The sequence below is a fragment of the Grampus griseus genome (genome assembly GCF_964374135.1).
Source record: "Grampus griseus genome assembly, chromosome: 17".
Taxonomy (NCBI): Eukaryota; Metazoa; Chordata; class Mammalia; order Artiodactyla; family Delphinidae; genus Grampus; species Grampus griseus.
In genome coordinates this window covers 28,908,706-28,927,896 of record NC_139011.1, presented here as the reverse complement: position 1 = coordinate 28,927,896, position 19,191 = coordinate 28,908,706, and the positions used below count along the sequence as shown (strand labels likewise).

The following is a 19,191-nucleotide window of genomic DNA, read 5'->3' as shown; positions in this document are numbered from 1 at the left end:
GCGGCTCCCGCTCCAGCGGCTCCAGCTCCAGCGGCTCCGCCCCCGCGCCCTCACAGACCTTAACGCGCGGCGCACCGCCCAGCTCGTCCCGCCCCCTTTCCCGACTGCCCCTCGGCAGAGCCGCGTGCACGTGTGAGGCGGATCCCGCCCCCTCCGCGCTCTTGGCCAATGAGAAATGGTGTCGTAATTCACCGCCGCCTAGTCTCGGGTCGTGTGACCACATCTCCCCGCCCTCTCGCCCGGTTGCCTCCAGGTTCTGAGAAGATGGCGAAGGTCTCAGAGCTTTACGATGTCACCTGGGAAGGTAACTGCTGCCGGGGCGGGCGCGGAAAGACCAGAAGCCGTGGGAAGCCGTTCGGGAGTACCTGCTGCCCTCGGAGAGCTGGATTTTCCGGTCTCTCTTCGGCATTGGACCGGCAGAACTGTGGTGGTGGCTGAGGTAGAGGTTGAGGCTGACCCCTTCCTTGGCCCGGCCACCGACTGGAGTCTGCGGTGTTTCCCACCTCTTGCGCCAGTAGGCTGACCGACCGTCCTACCTCCGCGCCAGTTCAACGGCCCAGGGTAGCTTCCATTGAAAGGCGACCGGGACCTGGGGCTAGGGTTGTCATACGTTTCCTGTGGCTGCTGGGCGGCGCGGAGGAGGCGGGATAGTTGCCTGCAGAAGCGTCTTTGCAGCCGAGAAATACACGGCCTGTACGGGCCTTTGAAGTGCTCTGTAAGGGTTACAATTCTGTGTAGTAAAGGTGTGTGGAAAACCCGTGAACATATCTGATTCTTTTACATGCCAGTTTACATTTCATTCTCTCTTCAAAACTGGGTTTCTGATTTCTCCCCTTGTTAATTATTCCGTCCCATTTCCCCTCAAAACACATATACACACACAACTTCCTTATTATTCCCTACCAGTAAGTAATTCCTTTTCTGAAGGGGAAGTACCTCTGGTTTAATCTGAGGTGGAGTTTGTGTTTAAATTTGGAAGCAGCCAAACTTTGGACGAGTTCTGTAAGAGATTTTCCTTTCTTAAAAACTTTCGTGGGAGGCATGCATGCTTAAGAGAAGAGCCTTGAGTTTCTCTAAGGCATGGAATTTGTGTAATCGAAATTTATATTCCCAACATTTCACAGTAGACTTCAGTAGCTTATTTGTTCGGATATTTAAATAATGGCCTGATAACACGTGGACTGAAAACTATATTGATTGTTCAGTGGTGAGTAAATCTTTCCAGTATTACAAAGTTGAAAACAATAATGAGAAAAGGTAAAATTCTTTTATACTGGAAGTGAATTCAGTGATTTATTATTGCTTTTGTGGCTTCTAGCACACTGTGAACCGCAGTGTTTCTACGTGTACTGGGGAATCCATTATATTAAAAGTATTAAGTTCTCAGTACTTGGAGACAGCAAATTAAGTGACACAGTCCCTACCTTCAGGGAGTTCATAGTCAAAAGGAGAAAGACAGACTTGTAACATGGTTTTAAAAGGCTTGTGTCAGGGTATATTCCTTCAGTAGATACGTGGCTGTTATTTTTAATGCTTTTAAGAAATTTTCAAATATTTCATGGTTTTTTGAAGGTGCTATTTTGAAGGTATGTTCAATGTAAGTTTCTTAGATGATAGTGTTGTGTAGAATGGTAGGGAATGAGTGGGTGTGTTAACTACCAGCAGACAAGGTAATTTAAGTAACTTGGACCTTACCCTGTGGACATTCTAAAGATGAGTGACATAATTAGATTTAGATTAATCAATAATAACTACTTCACAAGTTTGTTGAGGAACAAAAGGGAAAACATATGTTAAAGTGCTTTTAAACTATTAAATACATATAAAAAGATGGTCTGGCTCCTGTCTGTGTCTCCAGCTTTATCTTAAGCTACTCTTACCCTTGCTCTGTGAGCTGGCCACGCTGGCTTTTGTTGAATTCCCTAAATGTGCGATGCTCCTCTAGTCTTAAGACTGGATACAAGCTATTCCTTCTGATAGGAGTGTTCTTCCCTCCTGGTTCTACTCTTATACTCTGCTCTACTGACTATACTTTTATCATTTCTCGGCATTCCCCTCAAAGGTCACATACTCAGAGAGCCTTCCTTGACCACCCTACCCCCGCCCATTCTCCATCCCGCCACCAAAATTTAAAAGAGAAAAGACAACAAAAACAAGCAACAAAACTTACCCCTGGTCCTTTAACTATGTGTCCTCATAGTACTGAAGTACTTACCCAATTGTGTTAAGTTTAAAAATGTCTCTCCTCGAATGAAGAGGGACCAGGCCTATCTTGTTCTAGTGCATGACATATTGGAGGAACTTAGTGATCTGTTGACTAAATGAATTGTTAGTAGGATTAAAAGATCATCACAAAAAATACTATAAGTAATTTTCTTAGTATTGGAGTGATTTTTTTAGTATCTTAGACTTAGGCAACTCACTTAGCAAATAGAATATAGTTTGCTCATTTTAATTAATGTAATTAATAAGTAGAATTAAAATTCTATTTTAGGAGACTTTTAGGAAAAGAGTATTGTAGATTTTTCTTTCAGAGACTTTTGGTAACAAGAGGGTAATGGGAGGACCCTCGGGGTAGTTTTTTTGTTTAGATTTGGGGGGGGCGGGAGTGTCAGTTGACCTGTGTCCTTTAAGAATTCCATTGAATAGGGCTTCCCTGGTGGCGCAGTGGTTGGGAGTCCGCCTGCCGATGCAGGGGACACGGGTTCGTGCCCTGGTCCGGGAGGATCCCACATGCCATGGAGCGGCTGGGACCGTGGGCCGTGGCCGCTGAGCCTGCGCGTCCAGAGCCTGTGCTCCGCAACGGGAGAGGCCACAGCAGTGAGAGGCCCGCGTACTGCCAAAAAAAAAAAAGAATTCCATTGAATAGCATCATGAATTAAAGTACTGGAAATGGTTAGTTCAAAGAGTAGTGTGATTTCTTGTGATAGGAAAGTTTATCACATATTTATAAAAGACGTATATACTAAGTTTAACGCTCTCTTAGTTTCTCTTGGGCTCTATAAAAAAGTAGGTATATGGTTTATTTATCAGCCAGTTGAAGGTTATTGATGTTTATTATATAGAGGAATTTGGAGGTGGGAAAGAGTTGAAGGAGGGTATAGTCAAGTTTGTTGAGAATAGGGTATTTGGGCAGAATATGGATAGGATGCCTCACACTGCCTGGCCTATAATAGGCATTAAATGAATATTTGTTGAAAAAATATTTATTAAAAATGTTTGAGGGGATTTTAGTTGTGTATGCTCACTGTCTCTACTTCTCTTTTTATTCAGTCCTTTAAACAACCACAATTTGGTTTCCATGCTCTATTAGTCCAGTAAGATTTCTAGGGAGATCTAATGCTGGGTCTAATGTATCTGTTTTGTACATCTATACTACATTTGTCATTGCAGGTCATTCCCTCTATGAAAAATTCTTTCGTTGGTTTCTTAATAGCATTAAGGCTCTCTTTTTACTTTTCAGAACTTCGCTGTGTTCTCTACATCCATTTGCTCCTTAATTTTTGATGTCCCCAGTGGTTCTTTCCTTAGCCCTCTTCTTAATCTGTTATTGGTGGTGATTAATCCTGAGTTCAACAGACTTCTAACTGATGCAGACATAGGTGTTATGTGGTCTGTGACTTTCCTGAAATTATATGCAAAATTGAGTGTGTTTTTAAACATGTACATATTTCTGGGGGAAAGTTGGTTCAAAGGTCCCATCAGCTTCAAAGAGCTCTAAAAAGGTTGAATGTCTTCTGTGGGTAATCATCCACACCTAGCTTTAATTATTAGCCTATATGCTAAATGACATGTTAGTTAAACATATATTTGAGTACTTTGTGCCAGCTGCTGTTCCAGTTCTTGAGGATACAGTGCTGAAAAAGACAGGCAGGGTCCCAGGTCTCATGGCACGTACCCTGAGATTTCACTTCTGCACTAAAAGTTCATATTTATGGATATGTAAATATTTAGTGAAGGTCATTTTTGCAAGGTAAGAGCTGGAGAGGTAGGTTGGTGCCTTGAATACTAGCCTAAGGAGTTTGGACTTTATTTTGTAGATAGTTGGGAGCCACTTTCCTATTTAAAAAAAAAAAAAAAGATCAGTGACTCCTTTTGGTAAACTTAAAATTTTAAATGGACTTTTGATATAGGGCAGGGCTTTTTCTTTGATAGGGATCTCCTGATTGAAATTCCTTGTCATCTTTAATAAACCATTTTCAACTTTGCTTTCTGTAACATGGAACAAGAACATAAAGACCCTTGTATAGCAGCTTCAGTGCACAAGTCCTGTAGATTTTTATTATTTTCCTCTTATTTTTAATTGAGTCACCTTAACATAACAGCAGTTTTTGAAAGCTCTTTACCTTTGTGGAGTCTTTTTAAAGCATCCAGCTTTGTTTTGTAGAAAAAGTCTATCTTTTGCACTCAAGTTTTTTTTAGCTTTTGTAATATTTAATTACAGTATATAATTACATTAAGTTTAACTGCCATGAACTGGTTTGCGTGCAACTGACTTTTTAAAATGTAACAAATAATGGAAACAACCAAGAGCCTGTTGGCTAAGAGCTTCTCAAATGCTAGGGGCATCATTAGTATTTTTTGCAGGAAGAAATTCTTTGATTATAACTGGAGGATAGTTAGAGTTTTTAATGAACCTTATTAATGTCACCCATCATATTTTTTTCATTGAAGTATAGTTAATTTACAAACACCCCTCATATTTTAATTACTTGTTTACATTCTGTACACACACAAATCTTCTCAGTGCTTCCAATGACCAGCATAGTGGTGAGAGTCAAAAAATAGCTCTCAGTAAATGCTAATTAAAATTTTTGTAGCACTTTATATTTTATGAAGTGCTTTACATAAATTATCTGATATTAGGAGTTCTAAACTCAGATGCCAAGAAGATGAGGATAATGTGTGAAATTACGTGAAAGATGATAGTGGTGCCTATGAAGAACTGGTGAGTGCGTGCCTTATCTAAAGGTAATCAGAATCAGATTAAAAACAGATTACCCCCCACCCCAACCCCCAACATTGTACTGGCTAAGACATTTGAGGGGTTTAGGTTTTGCTTTATGTAATGTTCATTGCAGATAGGCTTGTGATCTTCTGTATTTTATAGCTGAGGTTAGAAATGTTACATAACAGGTCCAAGATGACTGTGCTAAGTAGCAGCATTGGGATTTAAACCAAAGTCCTCTGACTGTAGCTCCTATGTCTTTATGCCACTTCATGCTCTAAATCTGGAATTGGCATTATTTTCTGTAAAGGGCCAGGTAGTAAATATTTTCAGCTTTGTGTGACATATGGTCTGTCTCAACTATTCAGCTCTACCATTGTAGCACAGAAACAGTCAGACAGTACCGAAATGAATAAGGGTACCTGTGGGTTTTTTTGTTTTGGGTTTTTTTTGGGGGGTGAGGGGTCCCTGTGTGCTGGTAAAACTTTATCCATAAAACAAGTGGCTGCAAAATTTGGTCCTGGGACTTTATTGACCCCTGCTTTCAGTCTCCTGCTTTAAATGAAATATGAAGACCAAAGCCAAAGATGGAAGGATTAGGAAAAGATAAATAGCATTTGGTTTTAGAGAAGGTACTGTTGGCTTGCAGAGAAGTTTCAAAGCCTTTTGGTTCAGAAACAAAAGAGAATTAAAAGTGGGTATGAGAACACGTAAGGAAACAGGGTAGAACATTAATAGCTTAAATTTTTTTGAGCACATTTTGTACCATACTCTGTTCTAAACACATAAATTATCTCACAGTGCTTACCACAACAACTATATGATACAGGTATTATTATATTTCATCTCCACTTTTTAGATGAGAACATTAAAGTGAAAAGTGTTAACTATCCAATATCACACAGATAGAAAGTGGTAGAACTGGCATTTGAACTCCAGCAGTTTGAATTTTGCATCTTCACTTTTAACCACACTACACACTAGTGCCTTTAGATAGTAGAAGAGATATCTGAAGAAAGAAGATAAAAATTTAAAGCTTATGGGAGTTTTGAAACACAGGAAAAACCTTTGGATAGTGAAAAGAATTGTGAGGCAAAATTGAAGTGTATGTAACACTTTAAATATATCTTTGAGGGAGTCATAACAGTGCATAGATAATACTTTTTACCTTGCTTTAAAAATATCTTGAAGTACATGTTATACTCAATTTGGTTTTCTTTTAAAATTTAGAACTTGGGTAAATAGGGAAATATTTGTGTGAACGGGCTCATTGTTTTTCCTAGTTGATCTTTAGAAAAAGTGCTTTTGTTACCAAGTCCAAGATCATTCTGCTCAACGAGCAACAGGCTAATAAATCAAGAGGTGAGTTGTTGGGACAAGGAATAGTGACTTTATTCAGAAAGCCAGCCAGCTGAGAAGATGGTGGACTGGTGTCCCAAAGAACCATCTTACCCCAGTTAGAATTCAGGCTCTTTTATAACTAAAAGAGGGGAGGGGGTATGATTGATTGCTGCAAACTTCTTGGTGTCAAAATCCTTTGTTCTTGCATCTGTTCATGTAGGTCAGGTCATGATGTTCCTGAAAACCTCCAACAAGACAAACTTTATACTCTGTTTGCAACTTCTTATCTCTGTATAAGTAGAAAAGTGTTATACCTTTAAAGGTTGGAGTCTTGAGAAAGGGCTGGCCTGTATATTTCAGGCCATTAGGCAACACTCTTAACTTGTAGCAAAAGCAATAGAATACAAAGGTTAAAGTAAAAGAAAAAGATACAATATGGAGTCAGATTTGTTCTTTCCTATTATACTTTGCTCTCCTAATTTTCCTTCTTCTGGTGAGTGATCCTTCAGGTTTTTTTTTTTTGTTTTTTTTTTTTAAGGGTCTCTGGGAGTAGTCTTTGACAGAGAAACATGTTCCCCACCCCTGCTGTGGGTTACATAAACTAAGAATTAACCTGAGCTCCATTTTGCAATGGCCTGAAGGAACTGCTTTGCCTGCCTTCTCTCTCTCCCCCAATAGGTGGGTTGGGCACTTTCCCAGTCCCTGGGAAAAGGTTGGTCCCCAACCTTTTTGGTACCAGGGACTGGTTTCACGGAAGACAATTTTTCCACAGACCAGGGTGGGGTGGATGGTTTTGGGATGATTCCAGCACATTACATTTGTTGTGCACTTTATTTCTATTGTTATTACATTGTAATATGTAGTGAAATAATTATAAAACTCACCATAATGCTGACAGGAGGTGGAGCTCAGGCAGTAATGAGAATGAGGAGGAGTGGCTGTAAATACAGATGAAGGTTTGTTCACTTGCCCGCTGCACTCAGCTCCTGCTATGCGGCCTGGTTCCTGACAGGCCACGGACCGGTACTGGTCCATGGCCTGGAGGTTGGAGACCCTTGCCTTACCAAATGAGATACTTTTATTCCTCTACCATAGTTTATGCTCTTTGTTGTAGAATTCATCTAACAAACTCCCTTTGATCCTTAGGGCTTAATTCACATATCACAGATGTCTTCTTTAACCCTTTCTCCCTGCCAGGTGAAATTAATCTTTCCCTCACCTTGCTTTCTTAGTGCTCTGAACATAACCACTATCTTACCTTTTATCACATTATTTTGCTGCTGTTTACAGTTTTTCTGTTAACTTTTCAATTTCTTAGGCACACTGGATGATTCTTTTTCATCATTACGTTTATAGCATGTTATAAAAAGTATGTATTAATATATTTTTGAATGACTAATTAGAAGTCATGGGGGACATGACAGTGGGTGAAAGGGAATGTTTTAAAAGTCAGAGATTTTCCAGTAATATACTTTGATTATGAATAAGTAGGAGGAGACTGATGGAAAATTGAGTACTGTTGGTAAATGAGAAACTTGACAAAAAAGGAGATGGGACCAGTTTTTCTCTTTTAGTCTCTAGTTTATGGGAAGGAATTCTACGGTTTCTTAAAGGGCATTCTAAAGCAAGTTAAGAAATAATCTAATAGATTAAAAGATATTTCTTAAATTCAAACTGCATATTTTATTAATTCACCTGGGCTAGCATTTCTTAATTTGGGTGTCAGGGTACAGGCAAGGGGTGCAGTTTTGTGGAACAGATCTGTAAAACACTAAATAGATTTATATTCCCGAGGCTCTTCCTATTTTAAAATAGTCTGCCAGGTTGACAGAGAATGTCAACTTCAGACAGTATAACTATGGTGTAGGGGATGTGGTTTGAATGAGTTCTGAGAACCCAGGTCGTGGACCTTGTGGATATATGTTATATGCATGTTATCTTGTGGATATATGTTATATTGTGATGTAATAAGGTATAATGTATATTTGGTCTTCATCCCCAATTTCTGGCACAGAGCTCCTAAACCCTTGTAATTTCCTTAGTGGTAGGGTTGATAGGAACATCTTCTGTTATAATATTTGGTCTTAGTCCTGGGTTCCACATACAACATCTTCTAAGATTTATAGTGATACATGTCTTTTTATATACCATTGAATAACTGGTGGCTGGATAGCTTCGGGATGGGGGCTGGTCACTGGTAAGACCAAGACTTGAGTGAAGGGTTGGAACTTTCAACCCTACCCCTCAACCTGCTGGGAGGGGAGAGGATCTGGAGATTGACTTAATAACCAGTGTCTAAGGATCTAATCAGTCATGCCTACAGACTGAAACCTTCATAAAAGCCCCTAAACTTCAGGGTTTGTAGAACTTCTAGGTTGGTGGATACATCAAGGTGCTGGGATGGTGACTCACTCAGAGAGGGTACTCCTATGCCCCCGAAAACCCCCTCCCACCCCCAGCTCTTTGCTCTGTGTATCTCTTCCATTTGGTTGTTTCCTCAGTTGTATCCTTTATAAAAAACCAGTAATAGTAAGTGAAGCACTTTCCTGAGTTCTTTCAGCCACTCTAGCAAGTATCAAACTGGATGAGGGAGTTGTAGAAAGGAACCCCTGATTTTGTAACGAGTTGCTCAGAAGTATGGGTATCCCTGACTTGTGTTGGTTTCTGAAGTGGGGGCAGTCTTGTGAGACTGAGTCCTTAACCTGTGGGGTATGTGTAACCTACTTTTTTGTTTGCCTGCTCAATTCCTCTTCAACCTTTAAGATTGAGTTCAAGTTACTTCCTGTGCAGAGTGAGAGTCAAGGTGATTTCTAGGTTTCAGTAGAAGAAATTAACTATGTTAATTTGTAATGATTTTCTAAGACCGTTTTTGTAAATTCACTTAGGGTCCATTTTCATCTTATGATGATTTTTGTTTTCTTTTGTAGACTTCGAACTGTAGGGACTCAGGTAATGCATATAAAGGTAGTGAAAATCCTATATGCTTCTCTTAGATATATTCTATAGAAGCATAGCATATTGTTTATTTAACTCATGTGTTCAACAACAACTTAATTCAACTATTTAAATCTGTACAACATGTATGTCAATAGAAGGAAGAAGGTAGTACTTCAGATAAATATGTAAGATTTTCAAGAGGTAAGAGTAAGAAAGCATGTATGTAATTGGTGAACTGGACAGTTAATTCTACCTTAGCCATATAAAAAAGGGATCTTTTTTCTGGGTTACGTACTCCCCCACCCCAGTTATTATTTCTGCTATTGTCAAAATGCTGTTCTTTGAAACTCCAGTTCCCTATTGTATTAATATGCAAAGTTGTTCTCTCAACTTTTGTTGTTTGCTAGTGCCTTTGACCTTACTTTACATTATTCATTTTTATCTTTATATATAATCAAAAAATTTCCTTTGTCCTAATTTTTTCTTCTGTTTATTTCCCTGTGTAATTGTGTATCTTTATATGGACTGTTGTAGTAATGTTGTTATTAAGAGAGTTTTGTGATGAATGTTTCTTCAGTGCTGATAGCCTAATATGATACCCTGATTATGAAAATTTTATATTCTTGAGTCAATGGGTAAACTTCAGGAGCACCTTGAATTTTTGAGATTTCAATGTATAATTTTATTTGTTTTTCTGAGAAAATAATGCTTAGCTTTTATCAAATTCTGAACATTGTAACCCAAAAAAGCTATGATCCATAGTTGCTTAAAGGGATAGAGGATATTTGTAGCAGACCCATGCCGTACACTACTTTTAAAGATAGTTGTAATATCAGTTGTAATGCATTTTCAGTCTTCTAAAGCAGGGGTCCCCAATCCCCTGTCCTCAGCCTGTTAGGAACCAGGCCACACAGCAGGAGGTGAACGGTGGGTGAGTGAGCAAAGCTTCATCTGCTGCTCCCCATCACTCATATTACCGCCTGAACCATTGCTCGCACTACTGCCTGAAACATGCCCCTCCCCCGTCTGTGGAAAAGTTGTCTTCCACGAAACCACTCCCTGATGCCAAAGAGGTTGGGGAGCGCTGTTCTAAAGGATCTGTTGCTCTTGCTAAAATGATTTTCTGCTTTATGAAATTTGAGATACCATAGACTTTTACATTAGTGTGAGTGTATTTTCTTAAAAAGTTGATTTCATCTTGTCAACTGTTTGACATTAATCAAATGTATATATATATGTAATCGCAAGCATTTTTTTTTTCAGAAATGCGAGATAAAATGAGAAAATGGAGAGAAGAAAACTCACGAAACAGTGAGCAAATTGTGGAAGTTGGAGAGGAATTAATTAATGAATATGCTTCTAAGCTTGGAGATGATAGTAAGTTTTTAAATTTATTGTGTTCATGCTCAGCACATGTTTCATTTACAGTTCTTAGTTTTTTTTTAAAAAAATTATTATTATGTTTTTCTGCTGTTCATATTAATCTCTCTATGATCTGTTAGTTTTTAAAAAACTTCTTAGGAAGTCTTAATGACAATTTTATTTTGAGAAGGACTTATAATTGTTGGTAGTAGTGAAGCTATCAAATAGGCATTTTTGTTTTAAAGCTCACAAGGCTGTAGTCCTGGTCAGGTCAAAATGTATTTTATAATGATCTTTTGAAACAGTAAAAGTATTAAATAATTAGAGATTTTTTTTTACCTTATATTAAAATATTTTGCATTGCTGAAAACATAAGGTTGCTTTCTTTCCTTAATTCCAGATGTAATACAATAAATCAATTTTCAGTTATGAGTAATGTTCTTTAAAATATCAGAAACAGGAAGAATTTATTATCTAATTTCTGTTCTGAGATTTTTATATTAAATTCAGTTTTTTCCTCTGTGTATCTAGTTTGGATCATATATGAACAGGTGATGATTGCGGCCCTTGACTATGGTCGGGATGACTTGTCATTGGTAGGTATTTAAACTTGTTTTATTTTATATTTAATTTGCTTCATAAATTATGTGTAAGCAGTTAGTATATGGCTGTATTGAATGCTTTCTGTAGGTGGTTTTCAGTGCTACTCTTTTTTTTTTTTTTTTTTTTTTTTGCGGTACGCGGGCCTCTCACTGTCGTGGCCTCTCCCATCGCGGAGTACAGGCTCCGGACACGCAGGCCCAGCGGCCATGGCTCATGGGCCCAGGCGCTCCGCGGCATGTGGGATCCTCCCAGACCGTGGCACGAACCCGTGTCCCCTGCATCGGCAGGCAGACTCTCAACCACTGCGCCACCAGGGAAGCCCTCAGTGCTACTCTTGAGTAGCTGGGACTAGCTAGGTACTTTGGGACACAGTATGTTTTTTTATATCTTTTTAACAATCCTGAGAAGTAGATGTTTAGTATCCCAGTTTCACTGAAGAGGTTAAATTAGTTGGTGAAGGTTATCCACTTAATAGGTGAATTATGCCATATTATAGAGTTAAAAATAAGAAGCATATAGTTTAAAACATTTATTTTGGGGGTTGTTAAATGACTTAATATATAATGTTAAGTACTGTTTTACAGTGTTTTAAATGTATATGTTAAATTAGTAGAAAATCCTGACATGTACAGAACATGACTTAAAATATTAATATTAGGTATTTAAGTGGGGCCTGACACATTACGGAAGTAATTTTTAATTTTAATTTAATTTTAAAATAGCTATATTTTTAAACACTCATGTGCTAGGTGCTATGCTAGAAGCTTTACATCATGGTTTATTTAATCTTTATAATTATTTCTTAATTTGATTTGTGTTGATACTATCACTATATTCATTATATAAATCAGGAAGCAGTGGTTTCTGTTCTTTTGTTCTGTATTTCTGAGCTCTTAAGTGCTCCTTCACACTGCTTCCTCATTTAAGCCCAAAAGAAATACAAAAAAAACAGAAAGTAGAAATACCCAAGAACATATGCATGTCTAATTAGCTTTGTCCTTTTCAAGGTAATTATGTCATGTTGACTATACACATAACTCCAGTGGAGCTACCAGTGATAAAAAATATTCCATGAAACCGTTGTATTACATTTAGAACCTATGAGACATAGTCTTTTGAATACCAACAGAGGTGGCAGCTTATATCTTGAGGGAAATTTTGAAGTTTTTTTTTTGTATAGCAAAATGCCATTTGGTAAAGTAGGAGATTAAGTGAATAGGTAATAACTTCTTTCGTAACACAGTATTTTTCTTTTTAATGGTTCAGAAGTTCAGCACAGCTAGCTTGATTGAACAAGTACTATGAGTTTTGCATGATGTCAGAGAAATAAATGACCATCATTTTCAGTTTTGACTAACTTGAATATTTTTCTTATTATAGAACTTAGAGCCACAGACTTTGAAGCTATATTTCCAGATCATATTAAAATTTACTTTATTATTGGTTAATAGTTTCTTCATTAGTTAAAGGCATTTTTAATCAGTTATGGTTGGGGGAACTAGAGTGGACCATTTTTATCATGCTTAATATTTCTAGCACTTCCAAGACTCTTATAATCCCTTATAGGTTGCTGAGAACATAGTAGGTGCTCAATAAATATTTGATTATTTGTATAGTTGAGTTGATGGGTAAATTATGGATATCTGCCAAAAGGAGATTGGTACTCCATTGATATGGTGTCTGTATTTTATGACCCCAAATCACATGTGTACTGACAAGGTGATTGATTAGAATATGACTTCAACAGGGCAAAATTAAACAAAGTGTTAACAGTATTTGCTAGGGACTTGAGGTTACTACCAAAAAACTTAATTTTTATCAAGAGAATGTTTGTGCAATACTTAGGAAGAAAAGGCCAGGAAGCAGTTGTAGTTATTTAAGTGGTGCCTGACACATTATGGAAGCAGTTTTTAAGTGATATGGTAGTAGTATTTGAAGAGTTATTAGTGGACCTCATAATCTGCTCATTTTCTTAGTTAAGAGCTTGATCAGTTTCTGAGAACTGATTGTTGTCCTCACTGTAAGTTCAGAGTTCTTTTACCGCATTATTCATTACTGATTAATTTCACTTATGTCATTAGATCTCAGTAATGAAGTTATTTAAGAAAAACATTGAAGACTATGTAAGCCATTCCTTGTAACCCATTTAGTATATGTAGTGTAATTACTACTCTTCAAGTCTTTTTTACCAGTATTTTTTTTTAGTTTTGTCTTCAGGAGTTGAGAAGACAGTTCCCTGGCAGTCACAGAGTCAAGCGACTAACTGGCATGAGATTTGAAGCCATGGAGAGGTAACTGAATCTTGTAAATAGTGTGATCCTGTTTTAAAATGGCAAACATGGGTTCTTACATTTAGGTCCTTCTATACCCGTGGCAACATCGTTAATTGTGCAAGATCTTTTGCTAGTGAGCTTCAGAATAGTGTCAGAGTGCTTCTCAGCCTAAATCCTGCCAAGTTACTCTCCTTAAATAGAATTTGACATAAGAGTGTAATCCATTTACCATCTTTGGCCTAGTGGAATTGGGATCATGCTTTGGAGTAAAATAGGCTTCCTATCCTGTTTCTAAGGATTTATTAGCTATTGACCTGGCAAATTATTTAAGATTTTCAGCCTTACTCCTCTGTAAAACAAGAATATTACCAACTTGTCAGGGTTGTTTTGGGAATTAATAATGATATATGTGTAGTGCCCTCACAGGCACTCAAGGTACAGAAGCTATTATTATTATTATTTTATTTATTTATTTATTTTTTGCGGTACGCGGGCCTCTCACTGTTGTGGCCTCTCCTGTTACGGAGCACAGGCTCCGGACGTGCAGGCTCAGCGGCCATGGCTCACGGGCCCAGCTGCTCTGCGGCATGTGGGATCTTCCCAGACCAGGGCACGCACCCGTGTCCCCTGCATTGGTAGGTGGACTGTCAACCACTGTGCCACCAGGGAAGCCCTATTATTATTTTTTTAATTGAGATATAATTGATATATAACATTGTATTAGTTTCAGGTGTATAACATAATGATTTGTTAAATGTGTACTTTGTGAAATGATTACTGCAATAAGTTTAGTTAACATCCATCATCATAGTTATAAATTTCTTTTTTCTTATGATAAGAATGTTTAAGGTTTACTCTGTTAGCAACTTTAAAATTTACAACACAGTATTGTTAACTATAGTAAACCATGCTGTATTTATATCCCCAGGACTTAATTTATCTTATAACTGGATGTTTGTACCTTCTGGCCACCTTCACCCACTTCTTCCACTCCCCATTCCCTTGTCTGGCAACCACTAATCTGTTCTATGTATCTGTGAGCTCAGGTTCTCTTTGATTCCACATGTAAGTGAGATCATACAGTATTTTATCTTTCTCTGTCTGACTTATTACACTTAGCATAATGCCCTTAAGGTCCATCCAGGTTGTCATAAATGGCAGAATTTCTTTCCTTTTTTATGGCTCAGTAATATTCCATTGTATTTACAGTTGACCCTTGAGTAACATGGGTTTGAATTGTGTGGGTCCACTTAGTACGTGGATTTTTTTCAATAGTAAATACTACAGTGCTACACAGTCTGTAGTTGGTTGAATCTGTGGATGTAGAACCTTGGATATGGAAGGGCCGATTTTAAGTTATATATGGATTTTCCTTTTTTTAATTTAAATTTTACTTTTGGCTGTGCTGGATGTTTGTCGTGGCATGCAGGCTCTTCATTGTGGCACATGGGCTTCTCGTTGCAGCACGCGGGCTTCTCTAGTTGTGGTGCACGGGCTCAGTAGTTGTGATGTGTGGGCTCTCTAGTTGTGGCATGCGGGCTCTAGAGCATGTGGACTCAGTAGTTGCGGCACGTGGGCTTGGTTGCCCTGTGGCATGTGGAATCTTAGTTCCCCAACTAGGAATTGAACCTTCATCCCCTGCATTGGAAGGCGGATTCTTAACCACTGGACCACTAGGGAAGTCCCCTATGTATGGATTTTCCACTGTGCCGTAGGTTTGGTGCTCCTAACCCACACGTTGTTCAAGGGTCAGCTGTACTTACACCAAACTGTTTTAGCCATTTATCTGTCGATGGACACTTAGGTTGTTTCCATGTCTTGGCTGTTATAAATAATGCTGCAATGAACATGGGGGTTCAAATATCTTTTCAAGTTAGTAATTTTATTTCCTTTGGATAAATACCCAGAAGTAGAATTGACTAGATCAAATGGTAGTTCTGTGTTTAATTTTTTGAGGAACTTTTATACTGTTTTCCATAGTGACTGTGCCAATTTACATTCCCATCGACAGTGCACAAGGGTTCCCTTTTCTCCACATCCTTCCAACACTTGGTATGTTTTGTCTCTTTGATAATAGCCATTCTAATAAGTATGAGGTGATATCACATTGTGGTTTTAATTTTCATTTCCCTGATGATTAGTGATGTTGAGCACCTTTTCATGGACTTGTTGGCTATTTGTGTGTCTTCTTTAGAAAAATGTATATTCAGTTGCTCTGACCCCTTTTACTTGGATTGTTTGTTTTTTTGTTATTAAATTATATAATTTCTTATAATATTTTGGTTATTAGCCCCTTATCAGGTATGATTTGCAAATATTTTCTCTAATTCCATAAGTTGCCTTTTCATTCTGTTGATGTTTTTCTTTGCTGTGCAGAAGCTTTTTTAGTTTGATGTAGTCCCACCTGTTTATTTTTGCTTTGGTTGACTTTGCTTTTTGTGTTGAATCCAAAAAATCATCACCAAGATTGATGTCAAGGAGCTTACCACCTACATTTTCTTCTAGGGGTTTTATGGTTTCAGGTCTTATGTTCAGGTCTTTAATCCATTTGAGTTGTTTTTCTGTATGGTGTAAAGATAGAGGTCCAGTTTCATTCAGGCTGTCTAGTTTTCCCAACACTGTTTATTGAAGAGACTTTCTCCCCCATGATATATTCTTAGCTCCTTTGTCATAAATTAATTGACCATATATGTGTGGGTTTATGTCTGGGCTGTCTGTTCTGTCCCATTGATCTATGTGTCTGTTTTTATGCCAGTACCTTACTGTTTTGATTACTATAGGTTTGTAATATAGTCTGAAATCAGGGAGCCTGATCCCTCCAGCTTTGTTTTTCTTGCTCAAGATTGCTTTGGCTACTCAAGATCTTCTGTGATTCCATACAGATTTTAAGATTATTCTATTTCTGTGGGAAATGGCATTGGAATTTTAAGAATTGCACTGAATCTGTAGATTGCTTTGGGTACTATGGACATTTGACTAATCTTAATTTTTCCAGTCCTTGAGCATGAGATAATCATCTCATTTATTTGTGTCTTCAGTTTCTTTCATTAGTATCTTACAGTTTGTAGTATATAGGGCTTTCAGCTCTTTGATTAAATTTATTTCTAGGTATTTTATTCTTCTTGATGCAGTTATAAATGGGATTGTTTTCTTAATTTCTCTTTCTGATAGATTATTAGTGTATTGAAACACAACAGATTTTTGTATATTAATTTTATATCTGCAACTTTATTGAATTTATTAGTTGTAACAGTTTTTGATGGAGTCCTTTGCACAAGTAAGCTGTGATTGTATTCACCTGTCTCGCAATTTTGGATGCAGTGGTTTGCCCTGTAACTTTAATTGTCTGATGGATCTAAGAAGAGTTGTTGGGTCAGCTTTTTTCTTGCGAGGATGGTAGTGATGACTTCCAAGGTCTTTATGTGCCAGACCACGAACCAGAAATCTTGAGTATCTTTTCATGCAATAATTGGCCATTTATGTATGTTCTTTGGAGAAATGTTTGTTCACATTGTCTGTTTTTAAATTGGGTTACTTTATTTATTTACATCTTTTTATTATTTAGTTGTAAGAGTTCTTTATATATAGTCTAGATACAAGTTTTTTATCATATATATGATTTGCAAAAATTTTCTTACATTATGTGAGTTGTCTTTCACTTGCTTAATGGTGTCTTTGATTACAAAGGATTTTGATTTTTTTATGAAGTTCAGTTCATTTTTTCTTTTGTTGCTTGTCATTGTGGTGTTATTTCTAGAAACCATTGCCTAATTCAAGGTCACAAAGATTACACCTCTTTTCTTCTAATAGTTTTATAGTTTCAGTTTTTGCATTTAGGTCGTTGACACTTTTGAGTTAATATAGTATGAAGAAGGTGTCCAACTTTATTCTTTCTTTTGTGGATATCCCGTTGTTCCAGCACCATTTGTTGAAAAGACTGCTTTCCCCATTTAACTGTCTTGGACAATTAAATCAATTGAATGTAAATGCAATGTTTTATTTCTGGGCTTTCAATTCTGTTCCATCGATGTATATGTTTATTATATACCACACTGTATCGATCCCAATATTGATATTGTAGCTTTGTAGTAAGTTCTAAAATTGGGAAGTGTGAGTCCTTCAACTTCGTGGGTTTTTTTTTCAAGATGATTTTGTCTGAGTCTCTTAAATTTTTATATTCATTTTAGAGTCAGCTTGTTGTTTCTTACCTTTTTAACTTGGTGTTTTAGGTGAGACAGGGTTAACTTGTACCTCAATTGTAGCAGCTTTTTTCACATAGGATCTATAGATATAGTTTTTCTTAACCCTTTTATTTCTTGGCTTTTGGCTTATGTGTTTATGTATATGTATATTTTAATATCTTTGGATCTTCTCAGTTAGCAAAGGGCATGGATAAATAAAAATAAATAAAATAGTATTATTATAGGTTAGCAGAAAATAGTTTTGAATCAGAGGACAGAATGGAAGAAATCTGCAAAGGATTGCTCCTGAATCAGTATTCTACTCTAATACCACTTTGTTTTACTTCAAGTAGTATGAGTTCCTAGCCCGTTCTTAAAATATGTGAATAGCAAAGCACATCCCAGAGTCCAAGATGAATGATTTTTCAAATTATCTTTTTAACACATTTTAATAGTTATCATTCTACCCTGTTTCCAGCCATACAAAAAATTGATATGGTAACAATAATTTATTTTTAAGTATTAACTCAGGTTTCTAAGAAACCTAGTGAACTTTAATTTCTTTAAGCTTTTATTCTTTAATTGAAACTCATATCATCATTTTACCTAGTAAGGTTTTACTGTTTTTTTCTGAAAGAGTGGCTGTTATATGTTTTTGTTACACAGGACCTTTAACCATTGATTCTCATACATGATTGTGTGAATTAGAATTATCTGTGGCATTTAAAGAATATGTAGTTGCCTAGTCCTCACTACTGAAATCAGTCTGTTAGGGGTGTAATGCAGGAGAATAGACAGGCAGATTTGAGAACGTTGCTGACTAAAGGTAAATTTTTATGGACCTTCAGTGTATTAGGCAAGACTCTCTAGAGAAACAGAACCAGTGGGATGTATGTATATTTATGTGTGTATATGTGTGTGTATACATATACATATATATATAATGGAGATTTATTATGAGGCAGTTATGGAGGCTAAGAAGTCCCAGGATCTGCTCTCTGTGACCTGGAGACCCAGGAAAGCTGGTGCTGTAATTCAGTCTGAGACCAGGTCTGAAGGCAAGAGAAAGTGAGATGAGATGTCCCAGCTCCAACAGTGTAAGGCAGTAAAAAGAGGTAAATTCTTCCTTCTGCCTTTGTTCTATTCAGGCCCTTGAGGGATTGGATGGTGTCCACCCATATTAGGGAAGGTAATCTGTTTTACTGAGTCCATGGATTCAAATGCTAATCTCATCTGAAACACCCTGAGACATACCCGGAAATAATATTTGATCTCGGCACCCTGTGGTTGACACATAAAACTAATCATCACACCCAGTTTTTACATAAATTACTTTTTTTATTATAATATAACTTAAATATGTTCAAATATAAAACCAGTATTGGTGCCTTACATGTATATTTTCATATAACTGTGAAAACAATGTATGGTTTCTAATAAAATACCAAAAAAACTAGAAAGTACTAAAATTCAAATTATCATTCTATTAATGAAGTGAATGAATAGTTTCCTCTGTCATTTCCAATATATTTCCTAGAAGTTATAT

At 37.2% G+C, this 19,191-nt stretch overlaps 1 protein-coding gene across 2 annotated transcripts in view; it reads left to right on the top strand.

The window, feature by feature from the left end:
• The first annotated feature begins 209 nt into the window (after positions 1–209).
• The window catches only part of EMC2 (ER membrane protein complex subunit 2), a 52,336-nt gene continuing 33,354 nt past the window's right edge, over positions 210–19,191 (top strand). For both annotated transcript variants that reach the window (XM_082675269.1, XM_082675268.1), the window contains exons 1-4: positions 210–304; positions 10,490–10,603; positions 11,120–11,184; positions 13,397–13,482. In XM_082675269.1, the coding sequence (XP_082531395.1) occupies positions 265–304; positions 10,490–10,603; positions 11,120–11,184; positions 13,397–13,482 (305 nt within the window). In that variant the 5' untranslated portion in view covers positions 210–264. The remainder of the gene's footprint in view (positions 305–10,489; positions 10,604–11,119; positions 11,185–13,396; positions 13,483–19,191) is intronic.